We start from the raw sequence: 27496 nt of genomic DNA, 5'->3' as shown, positions 1-27496 counted from the left end.
GAACTATGTTTTAATACACATAACCAGTTTTCATAGTGTCTGACACTGGAAGAAACTCTACTTGTAGGAGAGTTAGTTGAGAAAACAATTATTAAGCTATTTTTAAGTGATATTCAAAAAATAAAAGAGATTTAATAGCATAATAAAAACATTTGTTTGTACATTGTGAGAACATGAAAACTCTTTAAGCAGTCAAGAGTGTGAAGATTTTGCTTTGCCTGAGGCTTCATAAAAGAGTCTGTAGCCTAATCGAGGGGCTGAGATGAATACCACAAGAAAAGATTAATGAGAAGCACTTGGTTCTTGAAGAGAAGACTTGATGGAATATTTCTCAGGGTTGTGGTTACTATTCTGGTGGACTACAATGAAAGCTGTACTGACAGATGCAACTTTTACTTAAAAGTTTAGGAAAGCATCTCATAAATTAGGAAGAGGCTAGAGCTGACACTCAGCTTCTAAACAAAACACAGAGCCTGCCAGTCCAGGGGGTGTCCCAGGACCTGCAGCTTAATGGCAGTCTGCAAATCAGGTTGGCTTTAGAACCACAGCTAGTTATCATGTAAAAGCTACTCAGTAAAATTAATCTTCAAGTCTTTTTGCTACTGTTGTTACTTAAGAGAACATAATTTTTTCCCCCAAGATAAAGTGTCCAGGAAGCACATTCTAGAAACACAGTAAATCTTTTTCTGAGTTTTTCAAATAATTATTGTTGAATGACTTCAGATTAGCAACAAAATAAAATAAAAATAGCTCTTTTCAGCCAGAAATCTTATTTTTTAGGCAGCTCTAGTAATGGCTGAACTAGAAGTCCTATAATGGGAGTTGAACATCTAACTGGCACATGCATATGCACTGCTCCCTTCAGAAGTCTTTTTACTGCAATACAGCAAATCATTAATTAGTACTTGTTAACTGTTAGTAAACCGTTGGCATTAAATGAACTTTCAGAAGAAATAGGAAAAGATCATAAATGTCTAATACAGCAAATACTCAGATACAAATTGAGTGGCCCTGAGTCTAGTGTTGAACACCAAATTGAAACTCTTCCCATCTGACTCAAGACACATGTGTTGCTTTATTTCTGTAAGTGTATCAAGACATTCTGCTTGCCCATGAGCATGGCACGTCTTGGATTATCAAAATCATACAGCCTACGCTGCTGGGTTCATTGGTAGATGGACCCATTCGTTCTGAGAAACACAAGGAATCAAAAATATTAAGGAATAGAAGATTTCACAGCAGTACTATTACTGCCATACACTGTAAAAAAAGTGGAGAGGACGAATAAAACAGAATCACTTGAGGAAACACCACAGTGGGGGAAAAAAAAAAGATTATTATTTCATGGCCTAATTGTATTGGGTCTGGTTGGGATCGATTTAATTTTCTTCATAGCACTCAGCATGCTACTATGTTTTGAATTTGTGACTAAAATGGTATTGATAACACACCAGTGGTTTGACTATTGTTGGGAAGTGCTTGCACACTATCAACACTCTCTTTTTCCACCCTCCCCCCAGCAAGTAGGTTGGGGGTGCACAAGAAATTGGGAGGGGACACAACAAGAACAGTGAACTCAAAATAATCACAGGGATATTCCATGCCATATAATGTCATGATCAGCAGTAAAATGGGAAGGGAGGGGATTCTGGGGAAAGGAGCCATTGCTCAGACTGGCTTAAGATCAGTCTACAACTGGGAGGTGGCAAGCCCCTTTACATCACTTGGTTTTTGTTTTTTTCTTTTTTATTCTTCTTTCTTTCACTTATAAAACTATACCAACACACGAGTTTTCTCACTTTTGCTCCACCTATTCTCTCCCCTGTCCACAGTGGGAGGGAGAGGGGAAATGAACAAGTGTCTGTGTGGTACTTAGCTGCCTACCACAGTGAACCAACAGCAGGAAAATTCCACTATCAGATTTACGTAGGACTACAGAGTTTATAATTTAGGAATAGAGACAGGATATAGAATCATAGAATGGTTTGGGTTGGAAGGGACCTTAAAGATCATCTAGTTCCAAACCCCTGCCATGGGCAGGGACACCTTCCACTAGACCAGGTTGCCCAAAGCCCCGTCCAACCTGGCCTTGAACACTGCCAGGGAGGGGGCAGCCAAGCCTCTCTGGGCAACCTCTTCCAGTACCTCACAGCCCTCACAGTACAGAATGTCTTCCTAATATCTAATGTAAATATGCCCTCTTTCAGTTTAAAACCATTACTGCTCATCCTATCACCACACTCCCTGATCAAGAGTCCCTCCCTATCCTTCCCTTTAAGTACTGAAAGGCTACTATCACATCTCCCTTGGAGCCTTCTCTTCTCCAGGCTGAACAACCCCAACTTTCTCAGACTGCTCTCGTAAGGGAGGTGCTTCAGTCCCATGATCATCTTCGTGGCCTCCTCTGGATTTGCTCCAACAGGTCCATGTTCTTCTTATGTTGGGGGACCCAGAGATGGACACAGCACTACAGGTGGGGTCTCACAAGAGTGGAATAGGTGGGGAGAATCACCTCCCTCAAACAGCTGACCACACTGCTCTTGACGCAACCCAGGATACGGTTGGCTTTCTGGGCTGCAAGTGCAGGTTGCTGGGTCATAGTCAGTTTTCCATCCACTACTATTCTCAAGTCCCTCTCCACAGGTCTTCGCTCAATCCATCCATTACCTAGCCTGTATTTGTGCATGGAATTGCCTTGGCCCATGTGCAGGACCTTGTACTTAGTCTTGTTGAACTTCATGAAGTTTGTATGGGCCCACCTCTCGAGCCTGTCAAGGTTCCTCTGGATGGCACATCCCTTCCCTCCAGCGTGTCCACCACACTACACAGCTTGGTGTCACCTGTGAACTTGCTGAGGGTGCACTCAAACACACTGTCTGTGTTGCCAACAAAGATGTTAAACAGCACTGGTTCCAGTACTGACCCCTGAGGAACACCACTTGTCACTGCTCTTCACTTGTCACTGCTCTTCATTTAGGCATCGAGTTGTTGACCGCAACCCTTTGATTGTGACCATCCAGACAATTCCTTATCCACTGAGTGGTCCATCCACCAAACCCATGCCTCTTCAATTTAGAGACAAGGATGTTGTGCAGGACAGTATCAAATGCTTTGCACAAGTCCAGGTAGATGACATGAGTTGCTCTTCCCTTGTCCACCAATGCCAGAACCCCATCACAGAAGGCCACCAAATTTGTCAGGCATGATTTGTCCTTAGTAAAGTCATGTTAGCTCTCAATCACCTCGTTATTTTCCATGTGCCCTAGAATAATTTCCAGGAGGATCTGCTCCATGATCCTGCCAGGCAGAGATGAGACTCACTGGCCTGTAGTTCCCCAGGTCTTTATTTTCCTTTTTAAAAATGGGTGCTATGTTCCCCCTTTTCCCGTCAGCAGGAACTCTACTGGACTGCCATGACTTCCCAAATATGATGGATAGTGGCTTAGCCACTTTATCCGCCAGTTCCCTCAGGACCCATGGATGCATCCCACGGACTTGTGCACCTTCAGGTTCCTTAGATGGTCTCAAACCTGATCTTCTCTTACAGTGGGCAGTTCTTCATTTTCCCAGTCCCTGCCTTTGTCTTCTGCATCTTGTGTGGTATGGCTGGAGTGCTTGCCAGTGAAGACTGAGGCAAGAGAATCATTGAGTACCTCAGCCTTCCCCGTATCTCTGGTAACCAGGTGTCCTGTTTCCTTCTGAAGATGGCACACATTTTCCCTAGTCTTCCTTTTATCACTGACATGCCTACAGAAGCTCTTCTTGTTGCCCCTGACATCCCTGGCCAGATTTAATTCTAACAGGGCTTTGGCCTTCCTAACCTGATTCCTGGCTACTCAGGCAGTTTCTCTGTATTCCTCTCAGGCTCCATGTCCTTGCCTCCACCCTCTCTGTAGGGTGAAACAGATTGAAAATATCACCAACAAGTAGAATGCAGTTATTCCTGATTGGGAAAACTTGAGGAAGTATGATTTTGAATGGACTGCTTGCTGGGTTGAAAACAGGATGGACAACTGAGCTCCGAGTAAGATCAATAGCTCTAAGGTGAGTCTTGCTCTGTTTTCTCTCCACCATCTGTTGCCACCATCTCACTAGGTACCTGAAGGACACAGTAAGATAGCTCCTTAGGCTTGCCTGCTCAGGCCAAACCAAACTCAGGCCTTTCAGCCTCTGCTTGCCCATCACATGCTTCAGCCCTGTAGATATTCTGGTAGCTCTCTGCTGGACTTGCTCCAGTATTTCAGTGTCTTTCTTGCACTGGACAAAGTGTTCAACTTAATTAGTCTGTCGAGGAAGAGATTAATGAGCAATTCAATATCTACCCACAACTATCTGAGGGGCAGTTACAAAGAAGAGAGTGCCAAACTCATCTCTGTAATTCCAGACAATATAACAAGGGAAAATGGCCATTAAATACAACTTGGAAGACTCAGGTTGGACATGATTTTTTTTTTTTTTTTTTTTTTTTAAATAATCACTGGAAGCATAGTGCAGCACTGGAACAGGTTACCCAGAAAGGTGGTGGAATCTCCTCTTCAAGGACATGGCTAGACAAATACACAGCTGACCTCATCTAGTGCTGGCAACAGTCCCAGCACTTCAGTGGAAAGCAGGACTAGATTACCTCCAGACAGTATTTTCCAAACAATATTTCCACGATTCCATGAATTTTCAGACTTCTTTGCCAAAGAGCTAGTAAACCAACTAGGAACAATATCACTTTAAACTTAGTTTTGAAGATCATGTCATATAAAATGAACTTGGAATGGATGATCATGGGTTTATCCAATTTACCCTTAATGGAAAAAAAACCAAATAAAACGGTTCTTAAACTACGGTTTTCAATTTTAAAGGGTATCTTGAAATGAACACAGTTAGTCCACAAAATCACCTGGACCAGAAATATGTATCAAAGATGTGGCACATCTTTAAATAAAAGACACAAAACTAACCTAAAATTTAAAAAGGAAAAATATTTATTGGAAAGAGCCAGACATGATTGAATTAATAAATATCTTTTTTTAAAAAAGATATAATCCAAAAGAACTGGAAGAAGGGCATTTTTCAAAGAAATTTATGTAAGAACAAGTAGGGATAAAGCAGGAGTTACCAGAATCTGAGATGATTCTGATCCTGCTAAGGCAATGAACACACTAAAATGATCCTGAGCTACATGAATTGCTAAAGAACAAAAGAATGTGCAACTAAATACTAATAATGGAGTTGAGATTAAAAATAATTGAAGTATGACCAAAATAAAAAATGCACACATTGCATTTCAGTAAGGTAATTAACAGACAGGCAAGGACAGGGTAAAATAATTGGAACGATGTACTAAACCAGAAAGAACTGCAACATAGGCTGTTAAGTAAAACATAAAAAGGTTTTAATTCTCATTAGTGTCATTGCTTCCAGCAGTCTCCACAGAAAGGGCTCAAAAGTTAATAAGCCTAAGCCTGAATTATATCTGCATTATTCTTTCTATATTTAAAATAACTTTTTTTTTAAAAAAAGTCTCTTGGCTTTAAAAAAACCCACTCTTAGAACATTTGTGTCTACGGCAGTTACTGTGTTTTATTTTTCTCCTTCCACAGTATAGCTGTGGAAAAAATGACCTTGGAATGAAGCTATCTTAATTAGATTAAAATAACACTAGAAAATAACAGAATGAAATTCTGATTTTTTGCATGTCAGCATAACTGTACATACTTTGAAGGGACCAGTTGACTCAATTGCAAGTTAAATATTACTAGCATTAAAACTAGAAAAGAGGTATCTTGAATAACATTCTACCTGGAAAATTTTCTCACTGATTTCTCGTTCATGCAGAGGGACTTGCTTATAGTTTCGGAACTCTGCCACCTCCCCACTTCTGAGCTGCAAGAGTCGGAATCTCTTTGATCTACTAAATTCCTCATCAGAAACAAAATTAAATTCTTGCTGCAACTGTTCCAATCTGAAGAAATCAGGAATGTGTGCCTCTCCACTTGTAGCAACCTAAATTAGTCAAAAAATTATTAATCTTTTCATACAAAGTGACACATCTGTAAAATAACGTCTGTAAATCTTACATGTATATTGCAGAAATGTTCATTTTAAGCAAAAGCAATTGACGTGGATCAAACTGAGACTGAAACACTAAGTGTTTTAAAGTAGGTTTTTGTTGAGCAAAGTATATGAGATTATACAATTAAGAAGGACAATAAGATTCTATTTCCTTGTAACAGAAACAAAATACTAAATAGTAGGAAAATGATAACATAGCAGAGTAACCTAGGAAACTGAACTGTAAAGACAACTCATTTATACAACTTCAGCTATGTAAATAGCTCCTCAATTTGAGGTTTAGAAGAGTCCCAACTTCTACAAGACACTAGATCTCTTTGTGCAATTGTCATCAATGAGCAACTTCCTATTTAATACCATACAAGTACATTGGGAATACCCCTGCACTTCAAGGAAACAACAGACTCAAAATCTGTATTTTTTATAAATTAATCAGTTTGTCTATTCCCATATACCTATTTTTCACCACTAGAATACTACTGAACAGATTAATAAATCATACTTATGAATAAATAATTAACCCACTACTAAATGGATTAATAAATCATATTTTTAATAGACATTTTGTTTCTTAACACTCACACAAGTACGTCCATCACAAATTCAAGTGCTACTGCCTCCCTGGCATGCATGCAGATTGCTTGAGAAGGTACTGGTGACTAGGTGTTTCATAGGTCCATTAGCCCTACAGCTCTGAAAAAGCCACTTACCATGACCAGCTGCATCAGAGCTGCATTGTTTGGGTCATTTGGATCAAGTTTTGCTTCCGCTGCCCACTTAGCTAGTTTCTTCATGTCAGTTAAGCCTGATGTGCCAATGGATGCAATAGCGTCAATATTTTTTAAAGCACTAAAAAGACAGAATTGACAGAATTTATACCTAAACCATGTATGATTTAGCAATATAAAAAAAGTTTTTAAAACAATTGTAGAAACCCCCCCCCAAAGCTCCCTACAAGCTGAATAGTAAATTCCACTATGCAATTCTTAGTTGTAGCTGTTCAACTGAGGGAATTGCAAAGGAAAGTAAAGGGGAAATATGAAGGAACTGGTGGAAGAGAACTTTAATACAAGCTAGCAAGGTGCTTATTGATACATTTATGATACGCCTACACTATTCCATTTGCTGATTACTAAGATGTAAGATAATAAATTGCTCTACAGCATGAAAAGTTAACATAAATGTTTGACAATCCATACTGAAAGAACTTCTCAGATGTACAGTCCTTGCCTGGACTATGTCTTCAATCCTGTCTTTGACCTGTCTCCTGGATGGCTCTTTCAACCTGCATTGTAAGCCTAGGTCTCTATCCCCTTCCCTGCTTTTTCTAGATAGACGCTGGGGCCTGATTCATCACCTTGCCATGTCTGGGCCTGCTGCCAGCACCCTGCTCTGCCTGTCATGTTCAGCCCCTGTAAGACTGTATGGTGTCTGGCAAGGACACTGCCGGTGCTGGCAGCCTTCTCCCTTGTGGTGCAGCCCTGCTTTGGGTCCTTCCTGACACTACGAGTCCCAGCTCCACTCCTTATCCTTTGGATGTTCCTGCTCACTTTCTTGTACTTGCAGTAGACAAGGAAGTATGATAGGGAGTCTGGAGGCCACATTTATACACTGACTTGCTGGCCAGGCTTCTGGCATGTTCTCACAAAAGCTACCCCAGAAGCCCTACCACTCACAAAACTTTGCCACAAACCCAATACACCAGGACATGGGTGTTATTAGCCAAATATCACAGAAGGTGGATGTTGACCCTTCTCTTGTTAGGGGTGCTAATTTGAGTCTCTGTTCTCCACTTATCCAAATATTTTCAAGAAAGCTTTAAGAACTCATGGATCTTTCTTCCACTTGGTTAGAATCAGCCGAATATCCAGCAGTTACTAGAGCAGCAGATAAAGTGGTAACATCAAGGTTGTATCTTTAAGCACCAGTCTTGAACAAATGCACACTGAATCACAATTGTGCTGAAAAGCTAATGGACAGCAAAAACTAGCTTTAGGCAGGAAAATCCTGTCTCTGACGTTCACAACAGACAATGGAAAGTCACAGGGGGCTGTTCATCTCTAGAGGGTGATTCAGAGAGTGTTTTACAGCTAACTTCCTTCTGAAATTCCCCATTTTTCCATTTACTATAGCGATTAGTCTCCCAAGTTTAAAGTTAGCCTTTGGGAATGCACCCTTATGTTTTAATCTCATGCTATTCTAGTTTCATTGAAATCAGTAGGTTACTCATAAACTGATCAGCAAATTAACAGCTGCAGCTTGGGTCAAAAATAGTAACAGTGATTTGGATGCCAAGGTCTAGCCTCTAAGTTAATAAGAATCTGACAGAACCTAATCAGCTGGAAGAGGTTAATAAGTATGGGGAAACTCTTAAGGCTTTACAGTGAAGTTACCTGAGGATATTACAAAAGCAGACTTTATGTATCATCTCCTTGACTTTACTGGAATTATATAAAAGCAACAAAGTGAACAAATAGTCTATAATATCCAACTTGCAGCCACAGGGCAAATTAGATTGTTCTGAATGGAATAATATACTAATTTCTGCAGGTCAACAGGCTTCTGATGAAAAAAATAAGAATATTTTCTTAGAATGATCTAACATGAGAATTTTTCACTGATTAATTCACTAACAGTGTCAAGCCCCCATACTAACTTCTACTGCTTCCATAGTGTAAGTTTTATCATTAATTACAGAAAAGGCATTTAAAACACGTGTCCCAGTAGCCTCCTCAAATTCACTTCAGATAAGAAAGAGCTGGAGCTTCTGTTCTTAGCAAAATTACAGGAAAGTTCCTTGCCTATATATGTATATATATATAATCTTCTATTAGAAAATTATAATAGTGAATTAATCACCTTGAGTGTAACTTTAATATTGTCTAGAAATAATATACTAAAAGATACAATTTTTAACTAAAATATTTTCCTAAAATGTGTACCCTAAGATATATGCAGAGGGTTACAGTGCAAAGTAAAATACTTCAACTTAAGGAAAAAGATTTTGGAAGTTTATTTTTTAAAAATACTAGTATAATCAGTTTCCCATGAATCGCTGAAAATTCATCATATTACCTTGGAATTCCTGTGTTTTGCTGAGATGCTGGAGGAATTAAGGGGATTCCTTTTTCTCCAACTGCCCAAGAGACACTATTGGATACTTTCCCAGAGGTCATTAAAGTCATTTTGTTGCTACCATCAGCTTCAAATGAAAAGGACGCACCTATCAAGGGGGGCAAAACACAAAATAGTATATTTATGCATTTAAACACAATGTCTAATCATTTTAAAAAACACTTGGTGAAAATAAGTAGTCAAATAACCTGTGCTTTTATATAAATGGGGTAATGTGAAACTTGATTCTGCTGCACGTTGTGGGGAAGGACTCTGCTCTACAAAAGGAGTGGAAGATTCTATTCTGCCTACAGAAAGGTTTTCCATTTGGTTTGGAAGGAAAGGCTATGCCTTGGAAAATACACAAAAGGTGTTTTATTTCCTTCACAGATGCACACTATTTAATATTTCTGGTAGTTTTCAGATTCAGTATACAGTTATTAATGAAACAGAAATTCAGAGCCAAAAGAATTATGCATGACTGAAAAGCTCTGTGATACACAATTGTATATACAGTTATCATGGTCAATGTCATTTACACACACATTTGTTATGATTTTTTTGCCACATTTCTTTCCTCCACAGTTTTTCATCTATTCTTCTGCTCTATCTTGACCTCTACTTCATATATGCCAAATTTATGCAAGTCAAAGTCATCTTGTAAATGCTGTTCAAACTTACTACATAAACTTGAAAGTTCTATATGCTACTATGTACTATTCTTGTTTCCCCTTTTCCTATCTCTCCCTTGTTTTACCTTTCTGAAGTTCCAGGGATAAAATGTGTTACAGGATGTCAGCAAAGCAAATAGGATGACAAAAAAAATTACTCTGCATATACACTTACACAGTCAGTTCTTCAATGGTTTAAAATATTAAAATCACTGGAGCTATACTGATTAATACCATCTGCTTGCTCTGCAGTGTCACTTAAATACTAAAAAAACCCAAACACCTTCTATAGCAAGCCAAATAATACATATACACATTTTTATTATATACAGATTAAAATTAGTAAGAGATAAAAATTCCACAGATAAGATTCAGTTACAGAAGCTGTAAATGCTCTTAACAGAATTTACTCTGAAACTTATACCAGCCTATTACTGCTACATGGTTTCAGCAAAATGAGAAACCCTGAATTGAAATAGTCCCTACCACTCCCAACTCCTTCATGGTCCAACATCACACGCTGATTGCTGCTGAACTCAATTTCTTCCATAGGAGCACTGCCTGTCAGAATTGTAGTCTCAGGAACAGGTATGAACACTTCAGCCAACAAGGTGGTGCCGCTCATACCCGTTGTTTCATATATCTAGAAGAAAATATAGTGATAGACATAGTAAAAAATTTACGCATGTATTCATGAGAAGTTGAAAACATATTGGGATATTTGGACAAAAGGTTTTACTATGACTTAAGCATGAAATAATTAAAGGCAATTGTATTAATTTACTTTCTAAAATACCCAATTAGCAGACATTTCAGCTACCAGCAGTTAACTTGGTCTGAATTCTTACAAGTATATCCTCTTCACTTTTCTAATGCACCTGAGAATAGTATGACAAACTCTAGGCTTTAAAGGGCATCACTGTACAATATATAAGGGCTTGTGACAGTTACTGGCATCAGGTGAACGTGCCAGAGGGATTCTACCTCACGAATTCACCCTGCCTTTTGTGGTAAGGGAAAGGCATAGTCCCTGTCCTGGCAGTACTGCAGATTGCTTCCCTCTTTCCTGGCCAGCTGCAAGCACAGTGATGAGAATTATTTCTCCATTCAGATATTTTTAACCCAAGATGATATTCCTTCTCCCTTTCAATTTGTGTGTTACATAAATGGAGCAGGCAAGGGCCTTCCTCTGAACTACCAGTGGTTAAGTTACCTAACAGAAAAAGTCACTGAACAGGAGAAGTAGGATCCTGACTGTGTTCCTCCTAAAAATACACTGTATTGGCTCTCAAAATTATTCATGCAGGTCATTAATTCATACATGGAATGGTGCTGGTAGTTTGACTTAACTGCACTGTTGATCGAGTCAAGTGCAGTGATGGACATTACTAGCAATTAGTTTTTTTCCCACCCCCCTCCAGCAAACATTATGATGACTCTACTGTGTTGACAATAATATTTTAAGACCCTTTTGGCAAGTTTATCTGCAACATAAATCACTTTTTCTAAAATTAAGAGGCTGCTCTACTAATATTTTTAATCATGTCCTAATTATTTAATTTCCCCCATGCAGCCCACAGTGTTGTTTTTGGTTTTGTTTTTAAATATTTATAAAAGCACAAGCATAAAAAATGTAGCAGCAAAGTTAAAAGTCTGTGACTGGGGAAGCAAGGAAGGGTTATAAGATGGATGATTTAAAATGCGTCTTTCACAGGTTTTTCAGTCATTGCAATACTACCATAGAGCAAAATACAAGCATTACAGGAGTAATTACATTTCAATAATCTTTTTAAAAGTTACTATGAGAAATCATTATCTACCTGCAGTTTCAAACTTTCTGGCCAATTGAATATTTGTAAATTGAAAATCTGCCCAAAGTGAACTCTGAAATCTGAACTTATTGGTCGGGTAACAGTCCTTGATACTTCTTTCGAGTTGAAAAGGACTTTTATAAATGCAGAGCGTTTCTTCACATCTTCTCGTCGCAAAACTTCTGCTCTGTAAATATGTCAAACAAGATGTCATATAATTTTTAATAACATTTTTTTTCTTTCAATATTTTTGATGAGAATCTGATTTCTCAAGGGGAAACAGAAGTCACTAAATAAAGATGGTATTCTAAAGATGTCACTACACAGGAATGACTTTAAAACAATTATTTAACAATTGTTTTATCTTCTCATGAATATAAAATTATTAAAAAATGAACCGGTCACATTTCAGATCCACTAAAGCCACCTCCATATAAAAGGAGTTATTTAGGGAAACATTGCCTTCTACTCCCTTCCTCCAAAGCACAACAAATGATACCAAATTTAGTTAATATTTTGAAGTTTTTAGTCACTGGGAGTAGAACAGCCAAGCGATATTCCTCAATGAGGCTATCTGCTGAATAATTATGAAAAAAACAGTTTTTAAATAACTAAAATCTGTTAGATGTATGTTAAATTGCATGCATAAATGTGGAAACTAACACAAACAAATTTAGTAAATTTGTTAAGTAAATTTACTTATTTTATCCACAGTGAAATCTCTGGTTTACTGCATGATTTCTTTTACTTTTCCTTTGTTGACTATAGGACAGATGTGGTGTAAAGGACTAGCTAGTGAGAGTGGTATCGTCAGAGGTGACCCAGACTCTAGACTGAAAACAACTTCTTCATATATATACCACTGTTCCACGCAGATGCTCAAGGAACGTAAAGAGGTTCAAAGGTAATGTGTAGACATGCCTTCTCCAAGCCCGCTATATAAAAGGTTACACGTGACTTGAAAATGAATAGTTATTTTGGCTTCAGAAGCAGAAGTTTTATCACTAGGCTAAACAGAATGCTGAGCACATGCTTCTGAAGTTGTACAATCAATTAATTAATAAATAACAGCACAAAATCATGAACAAAGTAATTTGCACACCAACATTTATCTTACCGAGGGCATAGCTCAGTTGGAGTTATGCTTCCTGACAGGACTAGTTCAGGAATTAGAGCAGGCACTCCGGGTTTCCTTCTGCAGTTATCAGCTTTTTCTCTCACCTGCTGCTCTATTTCCAGGCTACTGACCATTTTAGGTGGGATGGGTTTTACACGTTCCTCACCAAGATCGCAATCCTCTACTGATTCTTCTTCTTCATGAATGCCTTTTTTCTTCTTTTTCTTCTTGGACTTCTGCATATTAAAATAATAATGTTCTTCCTGAACTTGTTTCAATAAGTAGTTTTCTTCTCTTGATTCACAAGTGATAAACATGTATGAGAAATGACTTTATAATTTTAAAATCACCACACACAGAAGTAAGACTTCTCTCATTCCATAGTACTACTTCAGATTCAGAATTCAGCAACGCATTCCATTCATATGCTTCAAAAACATAATCTGTTGTTTCAAACAAAACATTTATTTAACCTTCCCAACCATCTTACAAAACAAACATGTTTCTTGTACATTCTGGCTAGCAGCTTATCATTTAGCCTTCTGTTAGGATTGAAGAAAGGTTACTCAACCAGTAGACACAGTTCTTTGAGATGTATTATCTGCATACACATTGATGAAGTGAACACACATGTGCCACCAACTTTGGAGCACAAGATTTTCAGCTTAGCACTGTATTTAGCATGAGCAGAATGATTCCTTCCATTCTTCTATGACAAACAGAAGAATAAACAGACCACCGCATCCCTTTCAGCGTCTTCTAAACTGCAGAAATCCAGTGTTACGTGCATGTTCAGCTTTAAACAACTGCAAGCAAGTTCCTCCTTCCACAGACTTACAGATTACTTGGAAGTACACCTTGCTTGGAAGCACCAGCCACTTTATTATTTAAGACACCATAAGCAAGAGAGAGGTGAGGAAAGCAAACAGTTTCTCCTCAATAACTGAAGTATTTAGCCAAACAATTTGTTCACATATTTTATAAATAGTTTCTTTCTTGGCCTAACTTGACATTACCCTTTTTATTCTTGTATTTGCTTTTAAATTTAGCTAGTGTCTTTCTTAGATTTATGTGATCTGTGCTACTCAGACGCCACCAGCAGTGATCAACAGAAAAAGCACTTTGAGTAAAATAAAGCACTTCTGGGCATAAAAGAAAGGTCTGTGTACTACATTTCACTCTAAAAGGAAGGAACCACAGTGATTTCAGTCTCAAGACAGTTTGCAACTAACACAATAAAAAGATGCTGAGACAGCTTTGGCTGGAACAACCCCCATGGTATTCGTGAATGCATAACTGTCAAGAGGTAGATTGACAGAGAGCTCCTGTTAGGACCAATGCTCAAGACTATCTGCCTTCATTTTAAAGGTTTACATTTTTTCATCTTATCCTACAAGTGAATTAACATGGTACTAATGAGTCATGTGCCCACTTGTGTTCAGCTAACAGGAATTTCCAATACCTACAGATCCCCTGCACTAGATTCTTGAAAACTGTGTTTGAAGCATTTCCTTAATTTTGCTTTGGTATCCAAAAAAAGAGTGTTCAAATTGGGCAGTAATTATATTCAATTATAATCACCACTACCCTGAGGCATCCACTACACTGCCACGTAACTACGAAAGCAAGTCTGATTTTGCCAGCACTGCCACAGAATATTTCAGAGAACATCCTGTTGCAGTGTATCATTCTAGCTCCTCTATTGTCAGCATCCTCTTGAAGCAAAACTGACAACTTAACTACAATACAGATTATTAGCAATAAAGCTTTTCAGAGGTAAAAGGCTAGTATATTAATTAAATTTTTCAGTATTGGGACATTCCTGACCACAAATTTGCACAAGATGATGTCAACTGTCTGTTCATTAGAAACACACGCACACAAAATTAATTCATGGTCTTTGTTTGCAAGAAGGACATGAATTTGATGGGAATGCTACAAAACTATTAAATTTAAAGAAAGAACTGCTGAAGTGCCGAAAAATCAATAGCAAGAAGACAAAGCTCCATAAAAATCAAGCAAATTTAAATTTTTTAATTAACAATTAATTTACTACAAATTCTAAGTAGACAGAATGCATCCAAATACATTACAAAATTTATGCATAACTATCCTGAAACTGATATTTTTTTTTTTTGGTATTAGAAGGACAAATTTTCAAACACATTTAGTAATCATTTTATTTTTTGTGAAACTGAATGATTTAAACAAACCTGTGTCTTCTTCCAGGATTTCCACTCTTGTAGCTCAGTTTTATATTCCTCCATTTTCTTTTCATATTCTTCCATACATTCTTCTAGTAATTCATTTATCTCAGCCTGAATTTCTGCTTCATATGCTTTTTCATCTAATTTCTGATCAACCTCTTCCCTTCAAAACAACATTTACCAACACATTATATAAATTAACATAAGGGCTCCAATTAAGTCTATAACATATATACTTCTCCATGAATTAATTTCATTATATCAAAAGTGTGTTCTATTTAAAAGTAAGAGCATAGACAGTTTAGGAGTTGATAGCAGCTAGTTACTATCCAGAATGAATACAACTATTCTTTGTTTATTCCTTAGCTAATAGAAATTTCTGTTACAGTAATTACTTGTAATTTTAACCTTCCTTCCTCCCCAAACTCAAAAAGAATAGTGTCAGGCTCAACCGGTGCCAGACACTACTCAAATTCTTACTTTTGCACCCTATGTATCAGAATTGTAATTTCCCAAATTGATTAATCTTATTAAAACTCCACTGCTGGCAAATGAAATACAAAAAGTGTTATCAAAACATACTTCCTCAAATAAAGTTTCATGGGTGTGTTAGTAAACTTCTGAAAGTCACGGAGGGATTTAATTTGTTTCCAAACTTTTATAATGGTCTTAAGCAACATTCTGTCTTTTTCTTGTTCAGCATCACGAAGTCTTCTGGTTTGCCTGGAAATATATATATATATAAACACGTGCACAAAATCAATCAGAATTGTATAACTCAGAGGAACAATAGAATAAAAACTTGTGATACCAAAAGCCAAGTGATGTGGGTTTCAATTTGATTGATGATGGCTGCAGTGGTTTAAATCCAAGAAGCATACACACCAGACTCAAAGATGGCAGGATTTGATTTCCTTCTGTACTTCTAGTCTCTTGCATTTTGGACAATCTGACTCCAATTACAGTTCATTCTCTAGAGATTTCAAGCTTTTCTGAAATGCTTATTACAGCTGTACATCATTAAAACCATTTTAAAGTCAATTCATGTAAACAACAGCCCAGGAAACCTAATCTGCTGTTATGAAGTAATGTTTATTACAATCATACATTACAAAATATGTTTTAAACCTAACATGCTTCTAACTCCAGTAAAAGGGACTTGCAGAGATGAAGTAATGTAGTAATATATGAAGTAATGCAAGTCTTTTGACAGCCCTACAAGATTCTTAACAAAAACATAATTAACTGGGCTTTTTTTTTCCCCCTCAGAATTGGTGTTTCACATTTCCATTCTCTAATCTGTTTGTAAAAGAGCTATTCATTAGCACTTTAATGACCAACACACACTTCTGATGTAAATGTCTATGCAGCACAAGCATAGACTGTTTCTAGTACTATCCTGGTTAGCTAAACATGTCTAGTAAATATAATGTGATTTTAAAAAAAAAAAAAGTAAACTAACACATTACTACTTGTATTCAAAGAATGTGGAAGACAGGAAGGCTGAGTTAAAGCTGAGAGAAATACATTATACATTATTTAAAAGCATAAGCAAATTTAGTAAAAAACAATAAACAAAGAAGAAACACAGACTTTCCAGAGAGCAGTATGAGCAACTTCTCCACTTCATTAGCTAGCAGTTTAAGTATTACTTATCCATGCAGCTTAACAAGCCTTTCTTCTTTGTCTACGAGATGAAACTAGAAGATGAAGCTTAAAGACATGAGGAACATATAGGTCAGTAATTACAGTTATCTAATGTATTCAATTTGGAAGCAGAACCTTTCAGTAGAGAATCACCTCTGCTAAAATACATCAGTTGGATGAGCCTGAAACCTGCGATCCGCAGCATACGTTAGCTTCATCCTCAGCAAACGAGGGCAGTAGGGCTGAAATTGCTAATTTGCAAAATTTTTCTGTATTCAGATGACATTTCTTCCACAAACCAATGGAAAACTACAGCACTGATCTTCAGATAGCAAAGAGTACACTTCAGTTATATTATTGGAGGGTGGAGGAAACAATCAGATTATTTTCCATGCTACACTCTCTTCATATCTGTAATTTCTCATGAGTGTACTAGAGTGACCATCAGGGAAATGCAGTATTAAAAGAGAGACAAGGCAGGTCAGATGTTTTTACCAACATATGTGGTCCAAGTCAATATTAAACACCATGACAGTAAAAATTCCTGAGCCCATCTGAGCCTCATATGTGTAACAGCTTCCAACAACAGAGCTGTAGCCAGAAATAATTAAAGATATGAAAAACCTTAGGATAATCCCAGCCAAACTCATCTCACATTACTTATGGAACACTGATCTCACTGATTTCAGCTAGTTTCTCCTGATTCATAATAGTGTGACACTAAACTAAGGCACTCAATACCTAGAAAAACATTTAAGATACCCAGAAGGAATATACTATCTAATCAGAATTAACCATCGAGCAAGCCTCAGGGTTGGTGCCAAAATCCAAGAATCTTAGTCCCACAGTGAACTTTCTCATTACTGTTCTCATGCTCTTTGAGAACTCTCTTGGTGAGAGCTCCTGTTTCCAAAGTACTGTATGGTAACCGCACACCTCCTGCTACTAGTCCTCTAGCAGATGTGTTAAGAAAATATTTATAAAAGCTGCTCCTTTTTCAATGGAAGGAAGACTTTGTCCTTCATTATAAAATAATACATTACAGATTTCTATACATCCTGCACAGATACCAATGTATTACAAGATATCGTACTTGAAGAATGAAAATCTGAAGCAGCAATTCACAAACTAAGAATAATGAGTGGATGTGTAAGTGTAAGCAGATGTAGACTTCAAGGCTGAAAGTAGAATTATTATTCAAAAAATTTTTTAAAAAAATTGTATTATCATGTGACCCATTACATCAGTCTAAACTTCCCGTTTATTCAAATTAATACATTGCCTACTTTCAGATTGTAAAAAACTTTCAGATTTTTATTAAATATCTACTAGTTAAAAAGCTGTCCAGCATGGATCTCCAAAATAACTTAATTTTTATCATACTGCTTACACTTACAGCTCACTACTGTCCATCTGCCAAAAATAATACTAACTTTCACTAGCAAGCCAAAAACTGTAATATATTTTTACTACCCAGTTACTGTCCAAGAACAATAACTAATCTTGTAAAACAAAATTCTACCATTTTATGTATATTAACCCACTGGCAAAAACATGGACAGAAATACCTAAGAATGGGAAGTGAATCAAGAACACTTGTATAATGAGGAAGAAGGTGGAAAAAACTAGGGCTTTTGTCATTTCAAAAAAATTACATCACTTGCACTGTTGTGAGAGCTTCATGTATCCAGCTGATGTCTACTGACACCTTATTTTAATTTTAATTGTGCAAAACACAACAGTAAATAGTTACAAATTAATAGAAGGTAATCAAATCAGACCAGTTTTGAATCAAGATTTCAGCCTAAGATATATTTTCTTTGTACTTTTTTTTTACTCAACTTATCAGTAAGAACCCTTAAGCCCTCAAAATTCTTACAGAGCTTTTTACAGCAGAATTTTGAAGCATGACATGAATCATATTTTGTACCAGCACAGAAAGGAAAAAAGGAACACAGTTTTAAAAAAATAATGATTTAATGAATCCATACCTACCTGATCTCAATTTTGTATTCAGGTATGCTCTGTTGTGCCACAGGTCTAGGAACACCATCACCACCACTGTCTATACTATACTGCACAGCATTCCTCAAAGCATGCAGCTTAAATGAACAAACAAGCAATTAACAGATGGTTTGACATTTATGAGGCAGTGTAATGCACCCTGACATTAGTTACTACATAAGAGAAAACTCTTGAGTTGTCTTCATTCTGTATTTACAGGGTTTTGGCATGTGCAAGGTGCTGAGTCTTGAAGATGAAATTCTAGTTAGGATCCCTGAACGTATGAGGGAGATTTACTGACTTTGATCACTGTGACAGATCTAAACAAGGGCAATAGACTGATCTAAGGATTATTCTGAAAGCTCAGGCATCAAAGGGGTGGGGTGGGCAAAGTGAGTCTGCCAAAAACCCCACCTTCTATAAAAGGGATTTTTTGGTGTAGGAAGGGCCACTAAAGGTAACCCTAATACCAAAAATGAGTGGATTGTGGGTTTGATGAGTGCCTCACAGAAGCTGGGCACCCTGCAACAAAGCATTTCAGCATAACATATTGCATGTAACAACTGGAAGAAGAGAAGGTCTAAGCATAAGACAGAAGTGGGAACAATGGTACAATTCAAATGCACTTTTGAAGCCATACTGTCAAGACAAGAGACCACCCCTTCAACTAGGATTTGAAGATAGGCATCAAATGATTACATGGAAGATGGACACCTACTTTAGGATAATGTGAAAATATACATGGCTGTGAAGATAAGAGAATGAAAAGGACTGGCTAGGAGAAGAGAGAAAAATAATGAACAGCAGTAGGATAGGAACCAAAATTTTAGTTATTATGTTGCTGTAGATCTCCTTAAGAATAATACTAAATGTGAAACCAGAATGGCTAATAGCACTGCAGGAGCTGAAAGCAATTATATCCAAAGTAGAAGCAATGAAATTACAAATATAGGAACACAGATTTTTTTTTCTAAACACATCACACTGGAGAAACAATATAACTGGAGAGGAGGAAGCATGCAGCTGAGAACATACATGGGCAACCACAAAATTAAACTCACTGATATAAAAAAAGATGTTGAAAGCCATTTTGAAATAAAGAATAACTGAACACATGGGAAGCTGCTAGTACCATCTGGGGCACAGAGGATGTTTTATAAAAGAAGACAGAAAGTGCAGTTTCTTTAGCCTGTCAAAATGAGGACTGAAAGGTGATATATTTTAAGATATAAAGAGCAAGCATCAGAACTGGCTAAGGAGAGTCCACTGGGGCATGGTGGGGAAGGAGAGGAAAAGACAGGAAGAGTTCTTTAGGCTTAAAACCGATTTGGCTGCAACCATCTGGCCATTAAATAGAGAAGCAGAATGGTGGCTAAAATACTTAATTGTCAAATTTCATTTATGAAAAATATATTGTGCAGTTGCCTAGAATACTGGCAAAGTATTGTGGAAACACTCAGGAAATCCCTTCCACACACAGGTTCCTGTAACGCAGGCACAGAGAACCCAAACGTCCTGTTTCACGGAGAACTAAAGCCAATCCTTCAAAAGTGAGGACAGAACAAAGTATACCAAATAATTATTTTGAGGCACTACATGAAATATTTGTCCAGCATCAGAACTATAACGTAATGCTTTATACCAAAATTCAGAAGTATCTGTACAGCACCTACTGACCCTCATTACACTAACATAACAATGACCTTGCATGCAATTACTATTTTTTCCCTTATAATAGCCCTTTAAGGTAGAAAACTGCCATCACCTTTAATTTATGGAAATCTGAATTTATACGTACTCAAACTAATCAAGCCCTACTACATAGAGCTATGTCATATCACAATACTTACCTCACATTTCTAAGGAACTGTTATCCTTTCAGACTTCAAAAGCATTTTAAAGTGTTTTTAAAATATCCTTGTGTGCCCTGATGATATTAGAATTGTACTAACAACGCCTAATGTTCAGGTACAAATTTAAACCACAGAAGACCCCTACCATTACTTCCAACATACAGATGGAGGAAGAAGGATGGTACGCAGAGGGTAAGCAGCCCAGCCAAGGTCATCCACCAAGTCAGCAATGGAGCCAGGAACAGAAGAGTACATTTGGTCTAGGGTTTTGCCATGTCACAAGAGTGACACAATAGATGTGACAACAGTATGTATTTAAAACACAGCATCTGTCACAGATATACCTGGCAATGGGTCATCAACTTCTGCAGAATTTGGTGATATTAAACTGCTTCCTTTTACTTTTAATCAACAACTGAAACTAAACTTCACTAACTTCCCTCCATCGTTGAATACTGTCTTTTGCTGTCTGTCTGTCAGAGGTGCTGTATGCAATCCTGTAAAGTCTTATCTGTAATTCACTGGAAAACATTTTGGATACTCTAAGGAATACTATGTAAATGTTATTGTATTCTATCAATTATATTCCCTTTACCTCAGAACCTGCATAGAGTTCATTTGAAATAGATCCAAGAAATTACTAATCTTAAAAATGCAGTTCTGCGCTGAACACACAACAACCTAGGTGAAATAGCTTTTTACCTTCTGACAAAATGCCATTCATTCCATACAATTAGAATTTCATCACTCTACTCCGAAGAAAAAAATTCAGCTTTTACCTTAAACTGTCACATCATTATCTCAATAAGCTATGACAATGGAATAGAAATACCTTGTCTGTGAGAAGTTTGGTAAGATTCTTCTGTTTTCTTGCTAAATACTGATCATATAACTGAGCCAATTTAGCTGCTAACACATGCTCACGGCTAAAACAGGGATGATGGGTGAATATCAGTCCAGAAATATCAATATCCAATTGAAATGGCCCCTGATAATCTCCAGGTCCAACAAGATACTGACTGGCAGCTGTCATTTTTATTGCCTGAAACAAAAAAAAATAATAAGATGGATTTATAAGCCCTGCAAAACTATCTTGAGAAGAGATTTTGTGACAGAAAGTGACCCATTTAGCACTGCCTACAACTAACTACTGAGTCTTAAACTTTAAAAGGCTTCTGCAGTAACCTCTCTGCTTTATTGATAAGTGGGTGTCATAAAACCACCACAGGTATTCTACACAATAGAATTTTGATAGCCCATATGAGCTGAAATACGAAATCATCTACCTGTATTGCAGGTTTTGCTGAGCAATAAAGACAATGACATTGAAAAGCCTGCTATTTCTCTTTTTACCTGCTTATTTGGTATTGCCTTAGTTTATCTTAGAACTGAGCTTTAAGATAAACAGTCCAGCTCTCAGAGAGCAGCTGTCCTTGCAGACCATTTGGATTGTGTAGAAAATTAAATATGTTATTTGTTTCCCCATTCTAACGCCAGGGAAATTCACACCAACAAAGCCCAAAGCAAGCTTTCAGCAACAAAGCTTAGTCTGCTTCAACTTGCTGCAACCGAAGGGTAATCATGGCTTATATCCTCAGGTTACTGAAATGAGAGGAGAATTAGCAGTCCTTCTTGCACAAGTACTGCTGCTGCCCTCTTAGAATTCTTCAGAAGAGATTCATCAGAGATATTCTGGTACTATAAAACATGAAGTGGTTAGTTACATAGTGTTCGTTGCAGTCCCTTTCTAAGAACTGTAAAAAGGGGGATTAAAAGGGGAATTCAGCTGTTGCGCAGCTCTTTTACAGGACTAGTACAAATGGTCATGAAACACACTTAAGTCCACCTGATCCTTCCACATTCAGTTTCTCATCAAAATATTTAATATGCCATAATCTGTCATAAAAATGACAACTTTGAATTCCTTATGTTTTAGCTATATTTCTGACCATAAAGGATCCTTAAGCTTAGTATCTTACTTTCAACAGTGATTTGGGTATTTACATGTTACTTTTCATGTAAACATGGTGTTCTTGAAACATAAGCTCTCTTGGCCTATCTTTATTAAGATCTAAGCAGCAACCTCTTTTCCACTCTGCACAGATCTGTAGATCTCACAGATCTCATCCTGAGAACTGCATATTTGTAAGCAGCATCAATTCAAGGGAAACATTCAAATCTGTATCAACAGCAGCAGACAGAAACATTTGTGTATCCCAAAAGAGCAATCTACTTTAAAGTCTACAAAGTGACAGTTTTTACAAGCAGAACAACTAAAGCTTGCTTAAAGCCTGCTGAATGGTTTCAACTGAAACTTTGATTTGTACTGACTACACACCGCAACTGCTGTTTGCCAGGGCAGGTAAGCTGCAGTTGAGGGAAAAACAAAAAACAACCAAAAAAAATCTGAACTAATGAAACTTAAGTCAAAATTAGTAGCTTTCTACATGACTGAACTGCATTTTGGAGGAATTTCATCGCAGTAAATAACTATCATGAATATGCCCTTAAATTATTTCTCTCAAACTGCAAAGAGCACCTCTCTCCTGATTACCATATCTGTCTACCAGCTCCTACCACAAGGAGTTTTATAGATACACTAATACAGAAACTACCCTACTTCGGCATGAGAATATCCAAGGGTGCCTCACAGAGACCTCAGTGACTCACAGACTTGAAGCAGTTTGTCATGGACTGTCACTTCACTATTTTAACCAGTACTACTGGCACAACTCTTTATCCTTTTGTATGCATTATTTTTCAAAAAAATACAGATGGAATATACTAGAAGAAGTAGAGCACACTGTGGAACCCCAAAACGCAGTCAGTACTCATGGTTCTTAGCAGAAAACCCTTTGGCTCACGAGGGTTTCTGGTACAGAAGAACTAGGATATTCAGTCTCAATCTGCCTTACCTTTCTATACACTGTTTCAAGTTCTGGTGCAATGCCTTCTTCCAACGAGAATACTGGAGGCCTAGTAGAAGACTGTTTAATTGGATTAGGCAATGCTAAGATTTTGCCATCGTCACCAAACCACTCTTTCCCCTGAAAATAAAAACATAATACTGTTGCTTACTTTATACAGAAATAACTTGGAAAATTATAATTCTTATTGAAAACAGTTATGGAATAAGAGGTGACTGAATTGTTTGTAAGTGAATCAACCAAAACTTTTTTAAGACACCAAAATTAAATCTTCAAATATACTACAGGTAAGTTTTGAAATTTAAAGACCAAGAGCTTGCTCAAACGTTAAAAATAAATTTTTTCCTTTAATATTCAGTGTTACAGATTTGAAAGAAAAACAACAACAAAAAATAATCAACCCATCACTTATTTAATTTTTGTTTTCTCAAACCACTAAAATTGAAAGAATTACGTTTTACACAAGAGCTAAATGGCAGCTCAGAGAGATCGTTCATCAAAACATCTCTCAACTCTTCTCGTCTACAACCTGAACTAATTAAACAGCACCTATGAAAGCAGATGAGGCAAGTATCTTACACACCAACTGCTACCCATGGCTTCACATGTTAAACATTGTCCTAATTAATCCCTGCTCTCATGACCTGGATTCAAGAATAGCTTAAACTAGCAGCTGCTGAAAGATGCTGGCCTGCCCTCTTACTCGCACACCTGGTTTAAACTGACCCTAGAACCCACCGTTGATATAGTAACACAGTGAAGTAAACCAGAAAACTAACTGGGTTAAAGCTGGCCAGTTAAAAATTTTAGATCCAAATATTCCCAATGTGATTCACAAAAGTACCTTTGCTAGCCCACAACGAATTCATAGAATCATAACAAAATATAAAGGGCAACTGCTGGACAGTAGCTTAAATCTATACTAAACCCTATGCACTGTCCTGTGTACAGGAGGACAATACAGCAGGATAAAATATATCCAAGTCAACAAACATCATGGGTGTTTCCATAAGCCATTCTTAAAAATCTAAAATTATTCTAAAACCTCTCCAGATAATCTATACCAATATTTAATTACCCTTACAGTCTGATCAGTAAATTTCTTTGTATTATCTTCCGAGGACACAAGGAACAACCATTCCATATAGTTTTCTTTTGCTATGTTCTTCTTGTAAATACTAACACCAGTGCCTAGTTCTTGCACAAGTCTTTATACATACCACTAGCTCACAGCATTATATAAAAAGAGTAAATTATAATTAGCCCTGCTGTAGTGGCAACTAAACCTTGGCACAGACAAGCAAAGTGATTTGTTCCCCAGCAGGCTATGAACAGAGCCAGGAAAAGACACCAGTTTTCTAAGACTCAGTTGGGTGCTCTGATTACTGTGATACACTAAAAACATACTCCTACAGAAGTCCACTTTTCCTGACATCTGATACTGCTAAAAAATTTGAAACTGAAAGCCCCATATTACTGTGACCATCTACCTACTTAACTATAACAAAGTAAAATACCGATAAATAGTTTTAAAAAGACAACTAAGAAGGTAGTGGTGACTTACTTGCTCCTGTCTAAGTATTCTGTTTTCTAAAATATTTTGATTAGACTGTGATACAAAGGGCCTTTCTCCTGTGTAAAGACCCTCATCTTCAAGGTACCTAGGCTGCATGTTTCCAGGCATCTTCTCAGACGTGGGCACTAATGAGAAATTAAATAGAAAAGCATGTAAAAAATATAACTGTAGTTATAGTTTATTAATTCTCTAAGAGCTTATGCCATTCTTAAAGTGAATGCCACTGCATATTAAGCTTGCTGTCAGAAATATTCTCCTAACTAGAAAAAAATAAATAAATATATAACCAAAACAGGTTCTTTTCTTAATCAGGCCAGATCCACAGTTTAAACCTATCATAAAAGTGTCACGGATCTTCTAAACAGATAACATGTCCTCACCACAAAATACTTCAAATAACTTAGTGGAATTTAGTTTTAATATTTGTTTGCATAACATGTAAAAACCCTTTAGCAGCAACAACTGACTAGACAAACATATCTAAGCCTTTCCCTATAAAGTGAAACTTTAGCTAAGATTAATCTGAACTACTATTAACAGCTTGCTTAAACTACTCTTGTACAAAATACGGAACATGCATAGAAAGTCATGTTAGCACAGTAACAGCAGATGGAATTCTTTAAAGCCTGCCTGCAGGATTATTTCACCGGTGTGTATGGGCTCAGTATTCTTCAAAGAGCAATCTCAAAACAGGGAGAGATTATCCTGAGAGTTACAATAGAAGTTATCCCCGAAATCAGAACACAGCAGACCACTAAGTTACAAGACCTGAAAAACCAGAGGCATCCAATGTCAAACATTCTGACATCATATTACAAGCTGTGCCGATACATTTTGGTACAGACCAGAGAGAGACTCATTTCTGTTTCTTTCAGTTCAAATACTAAATAGCAAATGATATTATAAAGCAGTTTTTTAGGACTTTGTAGTTCTGTGGGCGTAAAGTAAAAAGGTCAGAGACATGACTGATGTTGACAAACCGTTTCCAATTCACAAAATCAGACTTTGGGAAGAGGGCCCCTTGAATCACAGAAATTCTTATGTTACTTACATGACACTTTAAAAACATGCCACATGGAAAAAAATGCAGATGTTGGCAAGTGAATAATTGGTGTAAGTTATAATGTACAGTGCATGAGCCACCCTTAGTACCTAAATGTGAGTACCCAGTAACATCTTGCATATGTTAAATAATGTAATAGCTGAACTCTAGTAAAAGAGGGGCCAGCCATCTTACATTTACTACAGTCAGCACTAAGTTAATTGCTCCAGAGCAACTGATGTGCCCTAGTTCGCTTGCTAGTGTACCAGCTGGTGACATGCCAAGGTGGGTGTGTTCCTAGTTAATCCATTTTGTCAGACCTTGTCAAACTTGACTGGATGATCAGTGTCAGAGAACCACAATTAAATCTCTACTGCCACAGACCGTCTGATACAAGATTTCTCAGCAGATCAAAGGGTGCCATGCTATGCAAAATCCAGGACAAAATAGATAAGCACAATCTTCATACCTGCTAGCATGCTGGGAGTGAAGAGAAATTCTTTTTCCTTTTTCAGTTGCTCAGAGTAGCTTTCACAATCAGCAGGTTTCACTACTAGAAAATCTTCAGCTGTCTGTCCTATAACGAATAAATCATCACCTTTAACTAGGCATACATCTTCATCCTATAGTTTAAGAGTAAACACCTGTTAGTCTAGTTCTTAAAATGGAGATATTTAGAAAGTATAGTTTCAAAATTTTTAAGGAAACAAAAGTTGACACTTCGTATTAGATGATTGGTATTAATTCAAGAAGTCTGAATAAAAATAGAAACATTTGTTCTATAGCTCATACCATTTCATCCTCCTCATGGGTTTCTACACAGTCTTCTTCTGTCTCCTCTTCTTCATTTAATTCATTCCTCTTCCTGGATCCAGCCTTTATACTCTCTGGTTCAGGATCAAAATTGAAGGTAAAGAAATTATATGCTTCTTCAGCGGAAGGAAAATCGTTCTGGAACCATATAAGACAAATAAGACAAAGATACTTTAATATGACATTTATAAGAAATTTAGGGCAAGTGAAGATATTTTTCCATTAGTAATAGCAATAACACATATAAACACTTGTCACAGGATGATTATCTCAAACAGAACTCACCCAAATGCTGAAGCTGACTGAAATTTTTAAACGATACATGAAACTTTCTCTACTGCTATACTATTATTTCATTAAATATTTCTTGTAATGTGTTATTAAAAAAAGTCACCTGTTTAATTTTAACCAGCTTATTGTTTTAAATATAAGCAATTTACAAATGAGAAATCCCAAAATTTAAATTCTGACTATGCAGATATCCAGGTGAATGATAGAAATTTCTAATGGTATTTTGCCTCTGAAGGTCCCAGGCCTCTTTAGTGTTACAATGAACCCTCTAATAAAAGAATTAATAGTGGCATTTTATGGCTAATAAACATCATATCCTAATCTGTAAACTGCTTTAACTGTCAATTGGTGGCATTC

General features: G+C 37.0%; 1 protein-coding gene across 3 annotated transcripts in view; it reads right to left on the bottom strand.

Moving 5' to 3' along the window:
* CC2D2A (coiled-coil and C2 domain containing 2A) overlaps window positions 1-27496 on the bottom strand; it is a 67422-nt gene that overhangs the window by 28697 nt on the left and 11229 nt on the right. For all 3 annotated transcript variants that reach the window (XM_074904548.1, XM_074904549.1, XM_074904550.1), the window contains exons 5-18: window positions 26828-26986; window positions 26505-26658; window positions 24982-25118; window positions 23406-23537; window positions 21323-21532; window positions 18629-18735; window positions 15569-15709; window positions 14993-15149; window positions 12780-13015; window positions 11672-11849; window positions 10338-10494; window positions 9142-9289; window positions 6777-6915; window positions 5794-5997 (exon numbers count right to left, since the gene is read on the bottom strand). In XM_074904548.1, coding sequence (XP_074760649.1) covers window positions 5794-5997; window positions 6777-6915; window positions 9142-9289; window positions 10338-10494; window positions 11672-11849; window positions 12780-13015; window positions 14993-15149; window positions 15569-15709; window positions 18629-18735; window positions 21323-21532; window positions 23406-23537; window positions 24982-25118; window positions 26505-26658; window positions 26828-26986 — 2259 coding nt within the window. The remainder of the gene's footprint in view (window positions 1-5793; window positions 5998-6776; window positions 6916-9141; window positions 9290-10337; window positions 10495-11671; window positions 11850-12779; window positions 13016-14992; window positions 15150-15568; window positions 15710-18628; window positions 18736-21322; window positions 21533-23405; window positions 23538-24981; window positions 25119-26504; window positions 26659-26827; window positions 26987-27496) is intronic.

This window comes from Athene noctua, chromosome 4, assembly GCF_965140245.1.
Source record: "Athene noctua chromosome 4, bAthNoc1.hap1.1, whole genome shotgun sequence".
NCBI classification, from domain to species: Eukaryota; Metazoa; Chordata; class Aves; order Strigiformes; family Strigidae; genus Athene; species Athene noctua.
The sequence above is the reverse complement of the archived record's forward strand: the minus strand, read 5'-3'. Positions and strand labels throughout refer to the sequence as shown.